This window comes from Drosophila gunungcola (genome assembly GCF_025200985.1).
Source record: "Drosophila gunungcola strain Sukarami chromosome 2L unlocalized genomic scaffold, Dgunungcola_SK_2 000007F, whole genome shotgun sequence".
NCBI classification, from domain to species: Eukaryota; Metazoa; Arthropoda; class Insecta; order Diptera; family Drosophilidae; genus Drosophila; species Drosophila gunungcola.
In genome coordinates this window covers 2,829,668-2,851,671 of record NW_026453162.1, presented here as the reverse complement: position 1 = coordinate 2,851,671, position 22,004 = coordinate 2,829,668, and the positions used below count along the sequence as shown (strand labels likewise).

At 41.2% G+C, this 22,004-nt stretch overlaps 1 protein-coding gene across 1 annotated transcript in view; it reads left to right on the top strand.

The window, feature by feature from the left end:
• The first annotated feature begins 653 nt into the window (after positions 1–653).
• Positions 654–22,004, top strand: part of LOC128253254 (uncharacterized) — a 39,559-nt gene continuing 18,208 nt past the window's right edge. The window contains 3 exon segments of the mRNA XM_052981518.1: positions 654–1,281; positions 14,881–15,158; positions 17,308–17,413. Coding sequence (XP_052837478.1) covers positions 14,909–15,158; positions 17,308–17,413 — 356 coding nt within the window. The 5' untranslated portion in view covers positions 654–1,281; positions 14,881–14,908.

Below are 22,004 nucleotides of genomic sequence, written 5' to 3'. Positions count from 1 at the left end.
AGCCCACCATTTTCAATTTGGACTGCAAGATAATTTCGGCTGGAAAACCGAGCGAAAGGAAAACTAGACTCTGGAAAGGTAAAAACAAATCAACAGTTCGAATTCGCTCTTGTTTTGTTTCACTCGGCTACCATCCGTGCCGCCAGCGGAACGGGTGACAAAGAAATCTCTTATACCAAACGGAAGAGCGGCTGCAGCGCACAGAGAGCCCTCATTCCGGCGTACAGAGCGGACAGGTGAAGTTGCTGTGCCTGGGCAGGTAAACGCAGCTCTCGGAGAGTCTGATTGGCACAACGCCAATGAGCAGGAAAATTCTTTCCCATGCGGCTGGCTGTCCATCGGCAGCACCTCGAGCTAATATATGAGCTACGCCTTCTCAAGACAAGAGGTTTAAACATAATCATGAATCATGACCTCGTGTTGAATGATTTAATCGTTTCAACTGCGTGCAGGTCCTTTGCCAACCGCTCTCAATACGCAGAAGAGAGCCATCGGCAAGAGCTCGTTTTCCGTTTCATTTCCGTTTCGTTTTCGGTTTCGGTTTCGGATTCGGTTTCGTTTTCAACTCAACGAAGCACGCTCCTCTCTTGGGCCCGCTCTTACAATCCACAGCCTTACATGCAACAACCCGTGGCGCTGCAAGTAACGCGCTCGGCGACTCGATTCAATCTTCGTTCAACTTTCGTTCCGCGCGTTACAAGATCGAGGAGTCGCAGTCCGGAGTACGCAGTCCGCAGTCCGCAGTCCGCCACCCGCAGTCCGTCGCCCTGCCGTTGGGCCCTCAGCCTCATCCATACTCACATCCATCCCAGCGCCAGCGCCAGTGGCAAGAACAACGCGGTCGCAAGTACCGAGTACCGCCTGCCCTGCCCCGCTTTCCCCGGCGAATCGAATCGAATCGAATCGAATAGAATCGCATCGGATCGGATCGAGTCGGGATTAGCCAATCGGAGTGCGCGAGTGCAGAGATTCGACTTGGATAAAGTGCGACTTGGCCACGCCACAGCAAGATGCGGCACTTGCACCTGCGGCCGCACGCGAAGTGCGCGGCAAAGTGTGTGAAATGTGTGTGAAATAGCTGAGAAATGCTCAGACATAGTGCTCAGACATATCGAAACACCAGCAGCTAGAATATCTATCAGTGCCCCAGTGAACGACCATTATCAATTATCTGGAAGTGCTCGAAAGTTGGGAACTGCACTCTTTTGACAGCGGAATACAATCAATATACATCTTAAGTCAACTTAGGTCTAACTCAAAACACCTAGAATATATACATAGGTGAGTTGGGTGGCGAAACTTCAGGAGTTTGCAACACTTCCCTGTGTGGCAATTATGTTAATAAACCGGATTATCGAAAAACACAAACTAGTTTATTTGTCACCTATCGTAGCCAATTGAGTAAGCTGGTAGGCAGAAATATGTTATTATTGGTAATTGAATGGGCCACTGAGCAGGAAAAGGGACATTAATGTGGCCGATTATCATTTCAAACAAGTTTATCTTGCTATCCATTATCTAAGCCCGTTTTTCACATTTGAATTCGGTGGCGGTCCCCCTCGTATCATTAATCAAACACAAGCTAAGAAAGAGTCAAACTGTCAACATGTTGGGTTAATCAAACTAACCTGCTGCATTTTACAAACAAGAAAAGCGGCGGCATCTGACGATGCCGTGTCGTAAATTCCGAAAGAAGAACTGCGAGTGACTGTATGGGACGGAGAAAGATTTTCCGACGGCACTTGCACTGATTGTTATCTCGCAGATGCAGTTACTTGAAGTATCAGCCTCGTAATCACGACTACGATCCCGAGTCTTTGGCAACTTCACAGCTCGCTAGACACGCAATGAGGCTGGGTCTCTGGCCCCGAATTCCATAATTTTTCCTCTGTTCTCCGAGGTAATTAAGTGGAAATTGTTTGGCAATTAAAATTCCCAGATCTCGCTTTCCCCTCATTCGCCGTGTATAGCCTGAATGATTGCCGTGCCCACTTAGGATGGTTTAGGAACTTAAGTTTGCTCGGTTATCTCAGCCGCGAGATGCGAAGATGCGCCCGCAATCGCGCATGCATAATTAATTTCGTGTAAAAATCATAATTACTCTAATTAAAACTTGTGTAAACAAGTTGGCAGCAGGCGGGCGCGTCTCTCAATCCGAGTGAATCGCCGTTTGGGGCGCAATCATTTTTATAGCATCGCTGAGTAAACATTTCGTGGTCCATTGTGAGGGAAAATATTATTTCCCCTCTGGAAAAAGTTTCGCCATAGACGCAGAATTGGTGCTCAAGTCTTTTTTACTAAAGAAATTTGACGCTGCTATAAACAATTTCATCTACTTAAAATCTTAAAATCTTGTTGCACAAGTGGAAACTTAAAAAAAACCTTGTTGACTATATTTGTAAAACGTATTAATCATTATAAATTTTTTGGAAATTATTGGTTTATAAGTGGTTTGCTATATTAAGCATAATAATGGAATAAATGTTACATTCTGTTTAAAAGTTCACGATTTGCTTCAATTTAATTATGTTGTTATGACCATTAGCTCAAAGAATTGTAATTGAGACAAAGGCCCTATTTTTATATTATTATTGCTGTTATTACCATTATATGGTAAGATATATTGATAGAAAAACTACCAGTTGAAAGTTTAAAACGATTTTTAAAAAGAGACAAATGACAACTATTTTGTATCAATAAAAACACTTCTTAACGAGGTAAAAAAGTCGTGATGATCGCATCTTCAACATATAAAATAAATAATATCAAATTTTGTGCCGAAAAATTGATAAGCATTCGACTGAATAAATACACTCTTTAAATGTTTACATTCGGATTCATTCAGCGCGACGATTTTATATTTTACCAACCCAAGCTCAAGAACTCCACTTAAAAAAATGTTTAGTTTGTCCCTTTCACCGCCCTTTCTCCTCAACCAATTAATGTTCTTAAAGTTTTGGTATCCAATCCTTATTCATTTAGTTATGTTACTCGTTAGTATCGGATCATTACAGCAGATTTTCAATTCTATGGATATATAGTAGCCTCCTATGCACACGCTCTTGGTATCGTCACTACACCAAGTACAGTGACCTATAAACTTGTTGGTCCGTGGCTCAATCTACTTGATCATATTTAAATCTCGCCATTTTGTATATAAAGGCTGATATTTTGAGCGAATCAATATCGCTCACAAATCAAAAATCATTTCTGAAAGTTCTTCTTTCGCACTTTAACATCGTAAACAATATTGTGAAAACAAAAAAAAATGTTTCTGATCATTACAGATTCTTCAAAAAGTATTAACACGCTATAATTAGGTTGTTTTTACGGATATTTATAATAAGTGCAAAGCTTGTGGGTTTATTTTTTCGTTTTTTGGAATGTAAAGGTTTCAAAATAAAAACAAGTTTTGAATAATTTTTTTTGTTTTTTCAAACAATTTTAAAATTAAACAATTTTTACTATTGGCTGGGGTTTTGTATACTAAACGTTAAGAGTTTTCTCTTAACATAACTTTTAAGAAATAATTTCTTTAGCATCTCTATTTTCATTTTTTTTGTTCTTAGGGTTTTATTAATGGTTTTATAATTTAGAACTAAGCTTTAATTTGGTGTGCACAATTTCAGATTACTATGATTATTTCAGTTTTAAACTTAAAACTATTTTAACTAAATTTTTTTTATATATTGTACGAATACTTGCAATTTAAAAAGGGAATAACAAATTGTTAAAAATTAAAATTGTATCATTGCATATTTATGGACTTATTGAATATAAATATTAGTTTTGGTACTTGTCGTTTTGTCTTCTGATTTGAAAAAAAACTTGCTCCGTCGTTTGACACTTTATATTAGTGTCTTCTTTTCGTATTGAACTCCCATTTAGCCTTATTTTTTCACTTCGCCTCCCCCAGGTCATTTTTCAAAGCCTGACGAATACAACAATCAACAAAATTTATACTCCAGAAGTGTCTTTTCTCGTGTGCGTTTCGAGCATTTTTGCTGCTGGCTCGACGATATTGTGTCGCTGCCCACATGGCTGCTACCGAATGGTCCCCAGGCAACCTCACTCCTCCGCGTCTTCTAATTAATTAGCATCTAACTAAGAATAATGTTTCCTGCGGCCCTCGACGGTGACAGCAGTCGACTGTCATAACTTGGCCCCGAGTTTATTTGTTTGGTTCGCCAGCGGCGAACAAAAGACAGACCAGATCTAAAAACAGATGCACAGAAGACTGAAGATACGCAAACAAAGACGCAAAGGCGCAAAGGTGCCACACTTTCTTCAGTGTCTGGCGGACCTCTTCCAGGAGCAGGTACACACCAATTCGTTGCCTGATGGGCTCGATTATTAGTTTTGTTCGGTGGTGTATTGCCTTTGTGAATTTTCCAAAGTTTTTACTTATTTTTTAACTTGTGAATTAATTACGCTGTCTAGTGCTTGTAAAGCAGTCATACAAGTTCTGCCAGTAGCACTGAGAGTATTCTTGCAACTTGGTAGGTTGGTGAGAATTTTTCATTAAATAAATTGGCGCTTGCTTTGTTCTTGCCAAAAGTATTATTTGTCTCGTCTAGGGAGCTTAAAGACATCTTGGGGCTTTCAGCGTTTTTCCCTCCGCAGTTTTTCTCCACCCTTGCGGCGGTTACTAGTTCAGAAAAAGTTGGGTGTGTTAAAGTATCCCAAATATTTCAAGCTGTCAAGACTGGACAGCTCTGGAAGCAAGAGAAGTTGGGAAAAGCTGTTGAAAACAATTTACAAGAAACTTAAAAGTGTACTGCCATATGGCAAGATCTAACAGCGGACGATTGTTGGTTAGATCTTATTAACTCACCCTGGCTCCCGTTCCCGTAACAATGCCTCAGACAATGTTCTCACACTTCCTCCTAGATGGGACGAACCCTTTTTCTCGAGTCCGACCACACAACCATTAAGATTTCCTGCTTGGCTTCCTTTCTGTTGGTGACCCTTATGTTAGCCCCTTATGGTTGTCCGTTCTCTCGAAGAACTCTGTTCTACATTGTATGTAAATGTACCCGGGCGTGCCCCTAGCTAAGACATTTACGGCGAGGATTTCGTCGAGCTAATTAACTTTCGGTTACAGTTCACTGCGCGAAATTGCGATCGCTGCGGAGCATACTAGAGTTGTGTTTGAAAGACAAAATTGCCCCTCTGATGCGCAGCGGAAGTGAATCGCCGCTAATCAACTTGACGACGACTTCCCGCATGCTCCTAGGCTCATGTCTGATCACTGAATGATAGCCCTGTGTGCATAACGATTTGTCGGAGGCATTGAGGCAAGTCGCTGGCGCTGGCTCGTCCCAGAATATAGATCGTGGACTTGAAGTCATCCAAATTTCACGCATCACAAAACAATGTAGCGTCATTAGCCGTGCTCTGGCTGCAATGGACTCAGGGTCGGGCCCAGCCCTAGATCCGGCCCCATTCTCAATCCAAACTCAGCCCAACCCACAGATCCACCAAAATGCGGGAAGTCTCAGAACAGGCAAAGAGGCGATACAAATGATTTGGCTTGGTAATTAGGGTTTTAGTTGCCAAACACTCGTATTGAGGGAACTATCCATGAACGCATATGCAACCAAACTCAGCTAATTTGTAAACGTCTACTATTGGAATCGCTGACAAAGCTTTGTCATACATGCAACGTGTTCTGTCCTTGGTAGTCAACACCTTAGTCCACCCAAGTTTGAAAGTGCAGGCTAGGTTAATCTAGCCATGCCATGTAAATGGTTCGGTCCGCTTCCCGGGAGATTTTCATCGGGAGCCACACGTCAGGTGTCAAACAAATTATCATTAAGGGGCTCAGACCAACTTCGAGGGCTAATAAATGGGCAACATGTTTGCTTAATAAGGGAAGGTTTTTTTGGGTTAAGTACTAAATGTTGTTGATGCATTCGAAAGGGATGAAAGGCAAAAAACTTTTGCAATGGGAAATAAAAACTGATATAAATACAAATTCGTAGGCCAAGAAAATGTTCATTTAAAGAAAAAGTTGCTTTTAATTGCAAGCGTTTTTCACTGTAATAGACAATTTTCGCATATGAATGATTTCAAATTAAAATACCCCCAAAAGAGGTAAATAAATTGTGACGATCGCACCTTCAAAATCCAATATTGCTGATTACAAGTTTTCTGACGAAAAATGATTATTATATCGTGTTTAAAATTCAACGTTTCATACAGTTTTCTGATTTGGCCAGCAGCATTTATATATTATCTTTTATATAGCTGTTTTCCCATACAGCGTTTGAAATAAGAAAAATAAAATGAAGAGTTAATAGAATACAAAATGTTGGATTTGGCGGGATATATGACAGCTAAATACAAATATAGTCCTCCGATTTGAATAAAATTGAAAAGGGAGTGACACAAATTATTGTGTTGAAACAGTGCAATTTGGTGTTAGAGTTACATCAAGTCTCCTAGTTGTTCTGATCATGAACAAATATGCTTTATAGGACCTTAAATTTTTCCTTCACTGTACTAATCCACAATATCCTGTATTCAGTGAGTTCTGCCAAAATCAGCAATGGTATAAAAGGGTAAATTTTATAGTTGGAAATTATTTAAAGTCGTTTGTTTGTAACTTTCTACTTTTAAAGTTACAAACAAAAATTTTATTTTCTAACATTTTAAAAAGTAAAAATTATTTTGGCGTCACATTTTACATAACGAGAACGAGGGAGAAAATTAAAAAGGGAAAAATTTTGTATTAGTGATGCGAACTAGTAAAGTTACCGTTTTGGTAAAGAATCTTTACGGAAACCAAAATCGGAGAAGTTTTTGCTGTGTACTTTTTTAAGTTTTTTGTTCCAAAGACAACACATAACTTAATTTTTGTTCTGTGAATTTTTTTCACTTGGATTAAAAAAGTCTGAAGCTTTAAATTGATTTAGAGCAACATTAAAATGACGAGTACATGCTGGCTCTATTAAAAAAAATTGTATATGTGTCCTTTTTTTTTGTGTTGTAAAAGTGTAACAAGTTGAATTTTTAAAATGGCTTTAAAAAAACGGGTGAATAATTTTTAAATATGTTGTTTATTAAATAGCTCCAACTTTGCGGTTTGTTTGATGAAGAGCGCTTGGTGGAAGATGACAATTTTTTTTTTTAAATTCATCTTTGGTGTTTCAGCTTATTTTCACGTCGGTGTTTACGTCAATAAGCTGAATTATAGCAGTTGTAACTCCAAAAACCTTCTCGTCGTCTTTTAGAAGTCTATGCATCCACAAAGAGTGACTGTTTCGAAAAAAAGTCTCTGTTTATTTAATGTGCGGTTCTCTTTAAAGAAAATTAAAGAAAATTAAATAATTCCTTAATGATTTCATTAAGGAATTTGTTTCCTACATCGTTAAAAACTTTTGTATGGGAGCTATATGCTGTAGTCGTCCGATCCAGCTTGTTCCGACTTATGTACTACCTGCAATAGAAAGCCAACTTTTGGGAAAGTTTCATGCAGATAGCTTTAATACTGAGAGACTAGTTTGCGTAGAAACGGACGGACAGACGGACATGGCTAGATCGACTCTCCTAGTGATGCTGATCAAGAATATATATACTTTCTCCTTCACTGCTTTGCAAACTTCTGACTGAAATTATAATACCCTCTGCAAGGGTATAAAAAGAGCAAGTTTTATATTTTTTAATTTTTATGAAAAACTCTTTTAAACATTGTAATGGTTTAAAGTTTCTGAACTACGATTTTAATTTTTTTAAAATCGGAAAACGATTTCTTCTCTTGTTGTAAATAAAAGAGTTAAGATTTTTCGGATCTGTTACTTCTTTGTACCTTACTATTCGTCTTTTGAACTTTTTTTTTGCCGCTTAGCTTTTTTTTAGTTTTGCCATTCGCCTAATGCCTATTACCTTGATAAAGATATCTTAAGGTCCAGGTCTAATAAAGGTTTGCTTCTATTGGAAAACAGCAGCACAAACAGGTGGCAGTCGGTCTAAAAACCGCAAAACCCACGAGGGAGCCCAAGTTTGCTTTTCAACTTGCCGCCCTGTTTCGGGGACCCATTAAAGAACCGCTTCCCCGGTCTGGTGAATTGGGACGGCAGTGACACAATTTCTGCATTACTCGTACAGGCACGATTTCAATAATTCAACACCGGAACCACCAGTGCAAGCCAACTTATGGGTGCTTGTGCAACGGTCACAAGGCCTAATGTGTTTGGTTACAATGCCACGAGACAGTCTTTATGATTGACCATTTTAGTTACTATGATGATAGGTAAAACACCGCGTTGTGGTGCTGTTGTTCTTTTCACTTACAATGCGCAAAGTAAAACTTAATCAAGCGTTACTAATTTGTCTGGCCCGAAATATGCAGCCACGGCCAAAAGACAAAGGTTAAAGATGGGAATGCGCGGCCTGCTGGGTCGCAGCTGCGTTCGCACGGCGAACCCAAAAACCCGAACCCAGTTGCATATCGAACCCTTTGCGAGGCCGGAAATAATTCCCAAAAATCGATAGAGCTTGAGCGTGGGCTCAGGCCTCAGGCCTCAGGACCACAGCCCACATGTCCTGGATGCGCTTCGTTGAGCGGGCTAACGACTGCCTCTCCTTCCAGAACCCGTTCTGGATCCATCTGTGCGATGGCATTTCGTCCCGCCACTCCCCCCGACCAGCCCTTTTGTGTGCCTTCCTGTCAATCAGCGCTTTGTTGTTGCCAGTGCCTGGCAGCCACTTACTACCGGCTCATTGTCAATGTCGCTGGCTGCGCTGTCATCCTCCTCCGAAAATGTTTTCAAAAAGCATTTTTACATATTTCGATGCTTGGGTTCTTGTCGAGGGACGCTGGCTTATAATTCATAAAAATTCCCTCACAGGCCCACACACGATGACAATGTGGATGATGACAAACCGCAGACAAAGCGGGTAACAGGATGTGTTCTGTGTGGAGCGACCGGCTAAGTTACGGCTGAAACAGCTCCTTCAATTGACAGACCTGAGTAGTCCGACGGAGGAGGAGCACAGCCAGACAGGAGATCCGCTCTGATGCCTCACACATCCTTTAAATTTTTCGAAGCCGTTTGAGTTTCCGAAAGGCACAACCTGAATCTATATTTATGTGCATGATAAGATCACAAATGTATCCCATGTTATAAATTAAAGTGTGGCATTGAAGGTGACATGTACATACGAGTTTAGAGTATAAATTCTTGATCAGCATCACCAGGCGAACTGATCGGTTTTAATTACAAAATGTGTTTATTTTTCGAACAGTTTTAATCGTTTTATAGTGTAAAAACATGAGGTAGCTTCCTTTTTTGTCTTTTATAAACTTAATATTCATTTCAATAAAAAACTAAAAAGTTGCAAGTTCTTAGCAAGTTTTTGATAATATTTCAGCCTGGTCTTATTTTTTTCCTGACTAATCACTACACTACTTGCCTATTTCGCTAATCCTTGTTTCAACTTTCGTCGGTCTTCCGCCTTCTGGGTTGGCCCATCCTCTGGGTAACTGCTGTCAATATCCTCGCGCCTCCTCGTTTCCATACTCCTGTTTGTCTAACTGACATGTGACGACTGTCGGGCTGCCACGTCAGGGCCTCTCTACAGCTTTAGCCTCTCATGTTCTAGCGTTTTGACGACCCCGTGCTGAATCCCTCCTCGACCACTTTATTCACCACTTATCATGCACAAAGTCTAGAATTTGCCGCATTTTTTTTTTCAAAAACTCGACTAATTTGATCCCAAGGCGCTGCTTGAGCCTGTCAGGAAGCGTTCCTTTTTCCCTTTTCGCTCCGCCTGCCTCCACCTCTCACGCTTCACTGCCTCGCTGTGATTTCCTCGGCTCACCAAAGCGTAAAACATTTTTCGCAACCTTGCGACCTCGAACCCCCTTTCCGCCTACGCCCCTCCTCCTGACACCCCCACCCTCCACCCTCCGCCCTCCACCCGCATACAGGCAAAGAAATTCAATATTGCTTTTCTATGTCTATGCTAATGAATGGCTCGCGAAGGAGAGCAAAGCGAGACTGAGAGGAGCGGAGAAGGGGTGGTGAGAGAGGGGGGTTTTCCTATTCCTCCTCTTTCTCTTGTTCTATTTATTTTTCCGGCTTCCTGTTGGGAGCTCCTTTTTTCGCTTTCGCTCCGCTTTCCTATACTACTCTGCTGCCTTTTTGCGGTTTGACGCAGCAACTAAAAGTATGCAACACTTTTTTCGCATGTTGCTTTTTGCATATTTAATGCCCGCCTCGACGGGGACAGACAAAATGGCGGCGTCTGGGTTTTTTTTCGGCCCCCTCACAACCCCCCCACCCCATTCACCATCCGGCCGCCCCTGCGGTTAGGCGTTGATTTGTGGGCGCCCCGTTTGTTTGCTGTTCCTGTAGTTGTATTCTATGTCTATTTGGGGTTTTGCGGGTGGCGAGTGGCTGGTAGATCCGCCCCTGATGTGACTTTAATGAACTGGGCCGGGTGCTTTTAAAAATCAATAAAAACAGGCTTTAAGTGTCTCTGATCCCCGCCATGACTTTTCGACGGCCCTTCAAACCTATCGCATTGTCGAGTGCTATTCGGCTCTATATCTGCGCCCTGCCACAATAATATACAAATACGTCACGCAGGGAAAGCAGACTTCCTTGCCAGACAGGGGCAAATAAAAAAGTTGTCAACTCTCCTTTGCCTGAGACGGTTGTTCAAATTTTTACCGAGTGCTGGGAGTTTGAAAGCGGCCAATAGGAGGCTTCCGCACGACAAGATGTCGGTGATTCTTAATTGTTGGGTCTTTGATCCGCCAGCAGTAAAGCTGCAAGAACACAGAATGTGGGAACCGCATTTCAAAAATGTTTAGGAAAGTTAGAAAACCCAGAACTAAAAAATAAGTTCTATTAAGTTCTTTTAGGTATTTAAAATAAAATTATACACAAAAAAAACCAAAATTAAAAAAAAAACAAATAAAGAACGCTTTAGTCGGTTTCGCAGACGGCAGAGCAGCTACAGAGCGGCGGCAGAGGACTTTTTAACTCAGTTACTTCTAAAATAAAAGACCAATTTGAAAAATGTGTGTGTACATATACAGCAAATAACCTCTTTCTACCATGTCTTTCGAGTTGTGGGTGTAAAGTGGGCGTGGCACGTTTTAAAAAAATTGCCATGCGTAAGAAAAACTAAAATTGAATTAAAAATCCCAAATCTATAGCATTTATAGTTTCTGAGATCTCGATAGCTAGATAGACACCAATGGTGTTTACCAAAGAGTGCTAAGTGACTTGTTTGGGTAGAAACGGCCGGACGAACATGGCAAGATTTACTCTCTTTATGTGCATCAAGTTTTGAAATTTAAACTATTTCTTATCGACAATTTGCCGTTATTTATCCGTTAATTGTACGTAACAAAAAAAATGCCGCTCAGTTTTTTTTTAAGATTTTGATTTTTTTAACTGTCAATTTGCCGTTATCTATCCGTAAATTATTCGTGGTGAAAAAAAGTTAATTTCAAGTTTGCAGAACACCCTACGAAACTTGAAGTTTTCCAAAATGTTTTTAACTGGGAGTTTCCCGTATTGTATCCGTAAATTATTTTTTTTTGTAATCTTTTGTACTATGAAACTGTTCTTTGTTATCCGTAAATTTTTTTTAAGTATACAAATTGTCGATTTTGATATTATAATATTATGCTTGCAGATATTATTTATAGGAACATTAATCAATAAGCTATTCAATTGAACAATCGATTTAATCCCAAAAAAACAGTGCATCCGCCACTGTAGACAATGTTTTTCTTTCTGAGCAGAGCTCTGTCGGCCTCGACGTTTAATATATTTGTTGCTTAAAGCTAACATTGAGTCATAAAATCCTGGAAGACAAATACTATTCTTTTTAGACCGCCACTGTAGAAATTTTTTTTTTGTGTAGTTAGCAGAATAAATAACGAATTTGCCTTTATTTATTAGATAAAAAAAGTTTAAACTTCAAAAGTTTTTCTGCCAACTTGATGAACCTACTCTCCTAGTGCATATAATTTTAAGCAGGCTAAAAATCTTATAATTGCCGAACTCATAACTTATAACAGCTATTTCGGGTTCGTTGGCTTGGCTTCACACTCTTTCACTGAGTCCACTCCACTGCACTCGACAGTCCCTCGTTCGCTTCACCCCTCCCCATGGGCCATTTATTATTAAATCATCAAAAGTGTTGGCCGTCAAATGTGACAATGGCCAGACGGAGTTGCATTTTGCTTTAACAGGCTTGTTGGTGTTCTGGGCCCTGGTTAGACAGTTGCCTTCCGTTTGGGCTGCCACAAAGTTAGAGCTGACTCTGCCCCTCTGTCTGCACAGTCAGTTGATTATAACTGAGGGGGAGTTCGAGTCTTCGTCGCTCCTGCATTTTATGACGTTGGCTCTTTGCTGGGATGTAGAACTGCATGTCTTTGGCTTTAAGCTGCCGCCCAACGGAACAGCAGCCAATTTGTCTAGCTCAGAAGCTCCCTCACTTTCTCCAGGTCTCCCCAAAACCAGCCATGAGGTACACCCTGCTTTAATGCTGTGCTGTCTCTGGCTTGATTAGCGTCGCTGAATTGACAGAAATTGTCACCAGCAGAGTCGTTTTTAGACAACACCCAAATTACGACCTCGAGAAGCAGCTAACGCAACCCAGCACGGCCCATTCTGCACAATTTGCGTCACTTGTTGTGTGTGCAGAAGTCGCCGTGGGCCCTCTTTCAGCTAAATCTGGATGTGCATTTTCTGTGCGTTTTTCGCTCTGTCGATCCACTCCGACCCACAGAGGACCGGCACGTCAATTGCTTAATTGATCAATTTAATTTGACACTTATTCAAACACTCGGAGCGTCGCGGGGCAGAGCAAGATAAATATCTTTTGTGCCCGATTCCCAGCACAGTCAACTCGCTTTTGTGCTTCGATTTATGCAAATTGTGCCGGGCCATGTGGCCCACTAAGCGAGTGTGTTCGAGTACGTCTGATGTTCGCTCCAGATTATTTTCCATGAAAGCTGTGCTTCATCAATTAATCAATTGGTTTGTGGTATTTTTGTAATTCTCTGAATTTTCAGTTGTTTTCCTCTTTTCCCATTTCAAGTTAATCAGGAAGTCCGCCCGAAGAATAGTTCGATGTTTAAATTTTACTGCTCGAGCAGCAATTTGTTTTAGTCTCGAGTCTCCCGTTTGGGGCGGCCACAGTAAGTTCTCTGTGCCTGGGCAGCGATGGTCGGGCCTTGGGAATTTGTTGACATATAAAATAAAAAAATGTTGATTGATGGCTCTTCCACCAGGCCGTCAATTAAATTAAGCAGCATGGACGATGGAGATTCGGACTTACGCGGGAACTAAAGACTCCAGATAACCTTGTATTTAGCTAATTCTACTGGTGGTCTAGGAAAAATTCTTTCGCTTGCGGTGATCATTTGAGTTTGACCGCGCCCATTCCTGACTATTAGTCGATAAATCTCTCCATGACATTTAGTAAAAATTGTGGCTGTAGCACTTGGCTAATGCCACTCTTTTAGAGCCAAAGAGCGTGTAATTAACTAACTGTACATTCAATTCACCGCATATTTCCCAGTGAAAACTGCAGACAAACAAACGGGCAGGAAAGCAGGAAACTTGTCGCCAGCAGAGCGAATAACGAAGCACCGCCAGATGGCAGCTGCGAACGGTGCAGCGGCGAGCGTCACTATTAATTTAACCTACATCGTGAGTCTGCAGCAAGTTGAAACTATGACAGCCAGCATTTTTAGACACGCTCCGCTCTTGGAGAATTTTTCCAATTTGTTGTTGGGCCACAGGGAGCGACCTGGACGTTGAAAGATGAGCAATTAAGCACTGAGTTATCGACAAGAGCCCACACACAGGTGATGGCTTCAAGGGCCAGGCCCAGAACAAGGGTGTACCTGGAAAAGCAGCAACATCAGCAGCGTGACAAATTGCCCCATGACTGTTTTTTGCATGCAGGCCTACACATACACATATAAAGCGCTATGTTCTCAATTATAAGATCAAAATCAGTAGAAGGACATAGTGGAGCAGGTGCGCCTTACAGTCTTTTCCAGTTAGCAGTTCCCTGACCCCGGTCCCTTTTGGCTCATAATGAGTTTTACTTAGGACAGCCGTCACCTCATCCACATCTCGGCCCGTTAAAATTAAAAGACATCAAAGAAATCTGCAAACTAAACACAAACATAGGGCCCAGAATTTTCCGTGGCCAGATGACTGGATGGGCGGCGTGTTCATTATCACTCTGCCTTTTTCCGCCTACCTTTGGCCCTTTTTCCCACTCTTCCGCACGCTTTGCATAGGCTAAATAAGTTTCTCGGGGAGTTTCTGACACAAAGTGCTACGCAAGCTGTCGTCTGTCCTGTGCTCTGTTTTCCTCGCCTAGCCGGCGTTAAATTAAAGCGAAAACTGGCTTGCTCATTTTCATTGGTGAATGGAAAAGCAGCCGGAGGGGGACGAGCAGCATGTTTGCTGTGGCCGCTTTCTATGGCATTCCCCTGGCACTGGCACTGCTCATATGCCTGCCCCTGCAGCAGTTTTTGCGAAATAATGTTTAATGAAAAGCACGAAGTCATCCTACGGCTCCTCCGCTCCCTGACTGCTGCTCGTCTCGCTTACTCACTTTGCATTCATTCAAGCCACAGTCGACCGGAAAACAAGTCAACGGAGAAGATGACTACAGGCTGCTGCTGCAGATTTGGCAGGCTTTTGGCTTTTCTGGCATCAATTTAGTTTCCGATTCGTGCATGGTTAAGGCAATACCTCGAGGTATTGGCTAAGCGTGCTCTTTGCTTGAAGTCGGAAAAGCAAAAGTGGCGGGTTAGAGGGTTCTGGAGGAGGGATTGGCCTAGGCTTGTTTGCCAACCTACTAACGAAATACTTTCCTTCCTTTTTATAGATCTCACTGCCACTCTTCAATCATCACTATGAAGCACCCGTCGCCAAGTGGAGCGACCCTCTGCAACGCCAGCATGCTCTTCCGCCAGTGCCTTTCCCACCCAACCTGCTCACCACCCACAGCCGCTGCCCGGAGTGGCCTGAGACCCTCCCCGCGAACTCCAACCCGCACCTGCAACCGCACCCGCACCCCTCGATGGACGCTCAGCCCCTGGGCGCTGGTGATCGCCAGCGGCTTCTTAATGCTTAACACGCCGACTACGACAGCATTTGATATCGGTGAGTGCAAAGCCCAGATGAATCGGTTCTAAAGAGTTGCCCTCGACGCTACTCTTGCTTGCCTTTAGACGCCTGCTCCGCGGGATGTCCTCAACTGGACACGTTGAAGCAATCTCGTATGCCTGCAAAGGCGCCCTGTGACTTACCCACTTAAACTTACCCACATGGCCAAGGTATTTATGCTTCGAGCTGAGCCTGCAGCTTCAACTCCGGCTCATTAATAGCCATATTGACGTTTTTATGCCTTTGGGGCTGAAGCATTTCTTGCTTTAGAAGTATCCCGTAGAACGGAAAGCTGCTTTAATAAAGATATTGCGAGGTGACTTAAGATAATGTCCCATGCATAATGCCACGGCATGTCAACGGTTCATAACTCTTTCACCAAAGAAGGCGGGGCTAAATAGTAGAAAAAAGGGGATGATGCAGTAGAATACGTAGTTCTTTAGTCAGAGTGGCTAGGGAGGAATAGGCTTATTAGTTTCAGCTTTTGCTATAGCTTCAGATGAAAAGAACAGTGAATAGTATAGTACAAACAAGGTAGTTTGAACTAAATGCTCCACAAAGTACATTCCACCATTATCGGACCCATATAAAGTCATTCAACTTGCGACTTCATCTGTCACAATATCCCACGCCCCGCCCCATAAAAATGAAATCCCTCTGCCATAATATTTATAGTTAATCAAGCAAGCCAAATACATAAATACAATTTCACAAACATGTTCATTTCGGATGGCTCCGCACAGGGGCCTCAGAACTGTGTTGCCTTAGCAATATCCCCTGCTCTGCTCGAAAAACAAACACATGCCAAAGGAGCACTCTGCTGTTGCTGGGGCTAGACACATCGAAGCGAGTTGAGTTGGCATAACATGCAACAATTTTCCAACTGAATGCACTGCCAGTATGCAGTGCATGTCGGAGTCGCAGCCGGATTCGAAGTCAGGGTGTGGGAGCTGGCTTTTGACCCAACCTGGCCCATGCACCCAGGCACTTCGCTCTTCATTTGCGGAACGGGCTATCAAACGCAATCATGTGTCAATGCACCAGAAGCTGCAACTTTCAATAGAGATGGCAAGGCTTCGAGTGGTTGTTTCTAGACAATATATACCCTACCTTTTAGTGAAAAAAAGAGAAGTTAAAATATAAAAATATTCGAATCGAAAAACTTCCAGAAAAAAGGCAAGGAATCTTTTGGTTAACCGAAGCGTATATTCCATTGAATGTATTCCACTTAGAATTGCCTTTTAAATTATTTTTTTATGAAACCAGATGCAATAAGCATACGATAAATACGATTTAAATTAAGTTTAAATAGATTTTTCATGACTTTTATAAAAATGTACTCACCGATTGTATGGCAGCTTTATGTCTCCTTTATTGCGCTAAAATCTTCTTACTGAAATTTGAATACTATATATAACACTATAAAATATATATACTCTGAGTTGTTTAACAAACTTAATTTTCATCTGCATCACAAGCTCATTTTGAAATGGTTGACTAACTTTTTCCCCAAGTTCAGGCTTCCCGTCCATCGTCCTGCCCCGGATCCGAGTCCACACACTTTCCCGTGTGAATATTTATAAACATCTAAGCGAATGCACACCACCTCAGCTTGTAGGAGATCAAAAGTGGGATGGGTCCGTGGTGAGCATGCTGGGCCGGGGCAACAAAAGTCGCATCAAATCAACGCTGATTCTGTCGAAAACGTCAGCAGGCGACTGCCAGACGCAGGATTTTGAAGAGTAGGGGTAGCGGAACGGGCTTCTCCCGTTTAAACGCAAATAAAAGGAGGAGTCTGCCTCTGGCAATGCAATTGGTGGGCAATAAATTATGTAAAACAGTTGACGTTCTGCCAGTCCAGAGTTGACTCTGAAAATGATTAAGTGTTTGGTTTATACAAAATGAGATACAGCTTATATTTAAATAAGAAAAGGCCGGGAGAGCGACAGTCCGTAGACTGTCGCATAATTCTCCCTGCAATCGTCAAAAACTCAGACCGACACTCGACTTCATTTAAAAGATTTCTTTGGCGTTGCTCAGAGAAATAGTGACTGCAGTTCAACGGTTCTGTACTTTAATACATCGTTAGTTACAGTTCCATTTTTAATTGAAACTGAAATAAAAAATATTTTCCGTTTATTTGCAGCTACGTGCAATGTGCCGCTGGGCATGGAGTCGTTGGTCATTACAGATGCTCAAATCACAGCGAGTTCAGCCCATGACATGGGATTTGTTGGGCCCCAACATGCAAGGTAAGTTCAGGTCTAAAAATGTAGTAATCAGGGCGGAAAAAAGTTGCTTATATTATATACAATATTTTATTAGACGAATAAATATGTGCAAATGTATTTCGGAACATTAGAAAATTACACATAATAAAAACAAATAGTTTGCTGAGAAGATAATCAGTAATTATCATTGGCAAATGATCGATATGTTTAAACATATATATTATATATCATAATTTTTTGTGCGATTGTTTCGATACTGTCGTTGGCTTAGACTATCCCTTTCGAAATCATCGACTAGGGTTACTGTCTGTGTGTTTCCAACTCTGCATCCCTGCCACAGCACTCGGGTCATTAACCATTCAACCCAAATCTGCCCGCCTTCGAAGATGAAGCTTATCTACGGTTCGTGCTCATTTAATTGCTAATTTTATAGTCAACTTCATTAGTCGATAAGGCAAAGTCAATAAAATAGAAAACTTGGCCACCGCTCAAGCTGCTCGGCAATGACAGAGAAATTTATATTATGACACAAACAGTTTGCTCATAAAAATGCCAAATAGTCCAGAAACAATGCCCCGGAGTCGAACTTAAATAAAAATTAGATCTTCTTTTGCATATCCGAGGAGTGAACAAAAAATATTTAATTTTCGTAAAATATGTAAACGAAGAGTTTAATGAATGTGGCAGCGGACGATATCCAAAGAAAAAGTCGGCAGCCCTTTGCCCAGTTAATTAAATGCGATTTCTGAAATGCACAAAACTTGTTTCCCCTGCCACAGAAGCAAAGTTCAAGCGAGTTTTTGACAACATCCGAGGAATGAAGTCGCAGTTGGATTTGAAGTGGAAGCCAACGACTGCTTTTTCTAAGACGAGTTTAGTTTAATTTCAACTCTTCAGTTTTGTTTACATTTTTTATGCTTATTTAGGTAAGTGCCCTCGGGTTGCTTGGAAATGGAATGGGTAATTTAAGGTTGTGATAGAATCACTGGTAAAAAAACATAGTAAATGTAACTATTTCATCATTGAATTAACGATTTCGAACCACACATGAAAATAGCAAATATAATTAATTCGCACATTTATTTTTTATCTTATGCGCATCATAAATTCAATCATTCTTCTATTTGATTTAAATGTTTTTCTATTTGATTAAAATATGCCAAAATAGCTACAAATATTTAATTTAAATACCCCGCGTAGTAAACCATAGTTACTATTTTCATATTTAATTTGACCATTTGAAACTTAAATTTTATAAGAACTAATATATAATTCAAATTTAGTCCATACTCAAAATAAACAAATGCCCATATTTAGGTTTTACATAAATTTTTGACCACTGGTGTACGAATTCTTTGCTTTCACGCATGTGCGTGTGTAGAAAAAATGCGAAAAGAATGCAAAACGAAAATCAAACACGCGATCTTCAGTTTTTGGTTTCTTGACCTTCCATTTACACATTACACATGAATATAAAACAAATGCATAAATGTATAAATGTATTTCACATAGTACTTATTCTTGAACATGAAAATATGAATATTCGGCGCATTTTGCTATAATTCTCTCTCCTCTTCGTCTCCCCTAACTAATTCAAAAGTTGTTCAGCATTCGTAAATATTGCTGCAGTTTAACAATTACATATAAAAAGAACACACACATATTTTGTGAACGCACGTAAATACATGTTTTTATGTGTATACATGAGTCAAATTTTAATATTTACCATATTTATAATAAATTTGTTTATGTTTCAACTAAATTGCTAAAATGTTCAAATCAAATATGAAATAACATTCGTTACACTATGTTAATTAGATACTAATTTTCATAGTAAAAACTGCGATGCCAAACATCATCTTAATCCCTCTTTGCGCATTTTTCACATTTTTCATATTCAAAACAAATTGCTTTATGTTTCGAATAAATTTCTAAAATGTTTAAATAAAATATAAAACAACATTCATCATACTATACAAAATTACAGAGCTTTAAAATAGTAAAAATAACGATGGAAAACTTTGATTTTAATATGAGGAATATCTTTTTAAATTTTCTTCACTTTGATTTAATTATGTTCATAATTTACTGAAGGTTTAAATAAGTTTTCTATTAAAATCAATGATTTTTATAATGGATTCGAATACGAAAATATTATGTTAAATCAATTATAAAAATGTTTGATATCACTGTTCGTTTTTTTACCAGTGATGTTATAAGCGGGAAGCACGATGTAAGGGAATGCGAAGCACAGAGTTTAGCGGAAGTTTTGCAGTTGCGCTGACCGTTGTCATGATTGATGACACCATTAGATGGGCTTCACTTGTCGTGTTATAAGTATGGAATATTTTCGCGGAGTGCTTAAGCACATTCAGAGCCATAAACATGTCAATTACCACATGAATTATGGCTTCAAATCAATGCAAACACATTGCCTTTCTTTTACTTGGCTGAAAGTAAGCATTTTTTCGCCCTTATAGGCATGCACTTAAAAACATTTCAGTGCGGGGCCGACAGGAAAAGCACCACCATACACGCTCTGGCACCACCGCAAAGGCATCATTACCATTAAACCTTTATGGCGGTACTAAAATATAGCCACAAAGACAACGCACGTTGAGGTCGTCGGAGATAAACAAAATATATCTTGTGTTGTTCGCATCTTTTTCGTTCTGTGGTTCTAACCGGAATTTGTACCAAGGAGGCGAGGGACAGCCAGATTTTAACTTGCCTTGCAGAGCCGAGACAGAGGGCCGGGGTGTAGAAGTTGAATTTGGCTTGGGACTGGGCTTGAGAACTTGAGAGGTTTTCGATGCGGGTTAGCCTCTTCAATCGGGGGTCGATGCCAACCGACTCACCTGAGAAATCGGCGTGGATCTGGCCCTTTTCGATCCGTCTGCAGAAATCGTGGCTGAGAATGTGAGATATGGAAGTTGAGGGAAGTTGACGAGGCCTGATTGCGATTCCTGGGGGGTTAGAAGTCCAGGGAACCGAAGAGTAGGTGGGAAGCGCAACGGATTGGTGGCTCCGCTCCTTGGAGCTCTAATTAAAGAGAGCTCTGGTTGAAGTTGAAGAACTTTTCCCAAATTCACCTTACACTAATTCCGCTTGGGTGGTCTAACTTTTCACTTCCAAAAAAAAACACTTTGAGTTCCTCCGACGAACCCCACTCGCACTGACAGGCAGAAACTCTTCAAGCTCCTCAGAGCTGGCAGCTTTCTCTTTTGTCTACCGGTTCCCGCCATCGACTGCTCGGCATGCCCAATCAGGCAAACTGCAATTTGCTTAGCCGAAAGTTCCACAGAGCCAAGCAGAAAAGTTCAAAAGTGCAGGCAGCATTATAATTTGCGGCTGCCGTGCACTTACCTAACTAGACTAACTAACTCGAAAGAGATGTGCTTCAAACTCGCCGTAATTCATTTCGGGGAAGGGGCCCGACATGCACTTACGACAAATCACTGGAAGGGATTGGAGCCCCAAGGGGCCAAGAGATGACTGCGTTGACGGTTTGTGGCCCGTCTGGGGCTATTGAATTACGGAGATTAGTTTAATGACAGTTGGCGCTGTTTGATTTTCATTACCGCGCCCGTCGACCAGGACCGTCAGGCCATTAAGTTTACAACCTCTTACACATTACAAACGCCGAGAAGAGAAAAAATCCTAACCCTCCTCCGGCAGGCGCCGTCCGATTAGAAGTCGCTGTCCAGCGAGCAGGCAGTTCGCCAGTCCATCAGTGCTGAAAATGAGCAGCCGACGGTGGCGCAGATTGTTAACTTTGGCAATAACAATAATTAAAGTCAAGTTGAAATGCACATAACTGCGGATATTACCATTTTAAACGATGTTTGTACGCTCCTTTCTCCGCTCTTTTTCTGGCTGCCTCAGGGCTTCTGCAGAAAAGGAAGATGAAGCGGACGAAGGAAGGAAGCCCTTACTTTATGAAGATTAAATTGACCTTTTACCAGCCTGGAAGAGTACCCTTATTATAAATTTACACTGCAACATTTCCCAATGAAGCGTGGACTTTGATCAATGCATTTTAGTGATTGCAATTGGTAATGAATATTGCATAGCGGCCAGGGGTAATCAATATTTAGATCAAGCAGGAAATGTGTGTGGTGAATAAATTGTATAGTTTTTCACTATATTTCTCTATTACTGGTTGGCTTAAGCTAAACGATGTCTCAATTCACGCGGAAGCGCATTACTAATGGTTCGAATCGAAGTCAGGGGCGGGAACATGAACATTTTTTAGAGATTCCGAGGCAGCATGCACTTAAAACCTGAGATGACCAGTAAATAAACATCGCAATCGAATTCAATTCCAACAACCCGCTGGCAACTTCAGGTTCGAGGCCAAAGACAAGCGGCCAAATGAAGCAATTTGCCACGGAGCCAACGACGACAGGAGGCCGGAGTCCAAGTCACCTCTCTTGACTTCGGTCCGAACGAAGTGAGTCTAGGCCTAGCAGTAGTAGCAAGCCCATGAGTAATGGCAGGGCATTAAGGCAGCCGAAATGCAATCAAGCATGTAAAACTTAATTGAAATATAAACCGAAAAGCGAAGTAGTAGTGGTTTACATATCGATGACTTTGATGGTGGATCTACTGG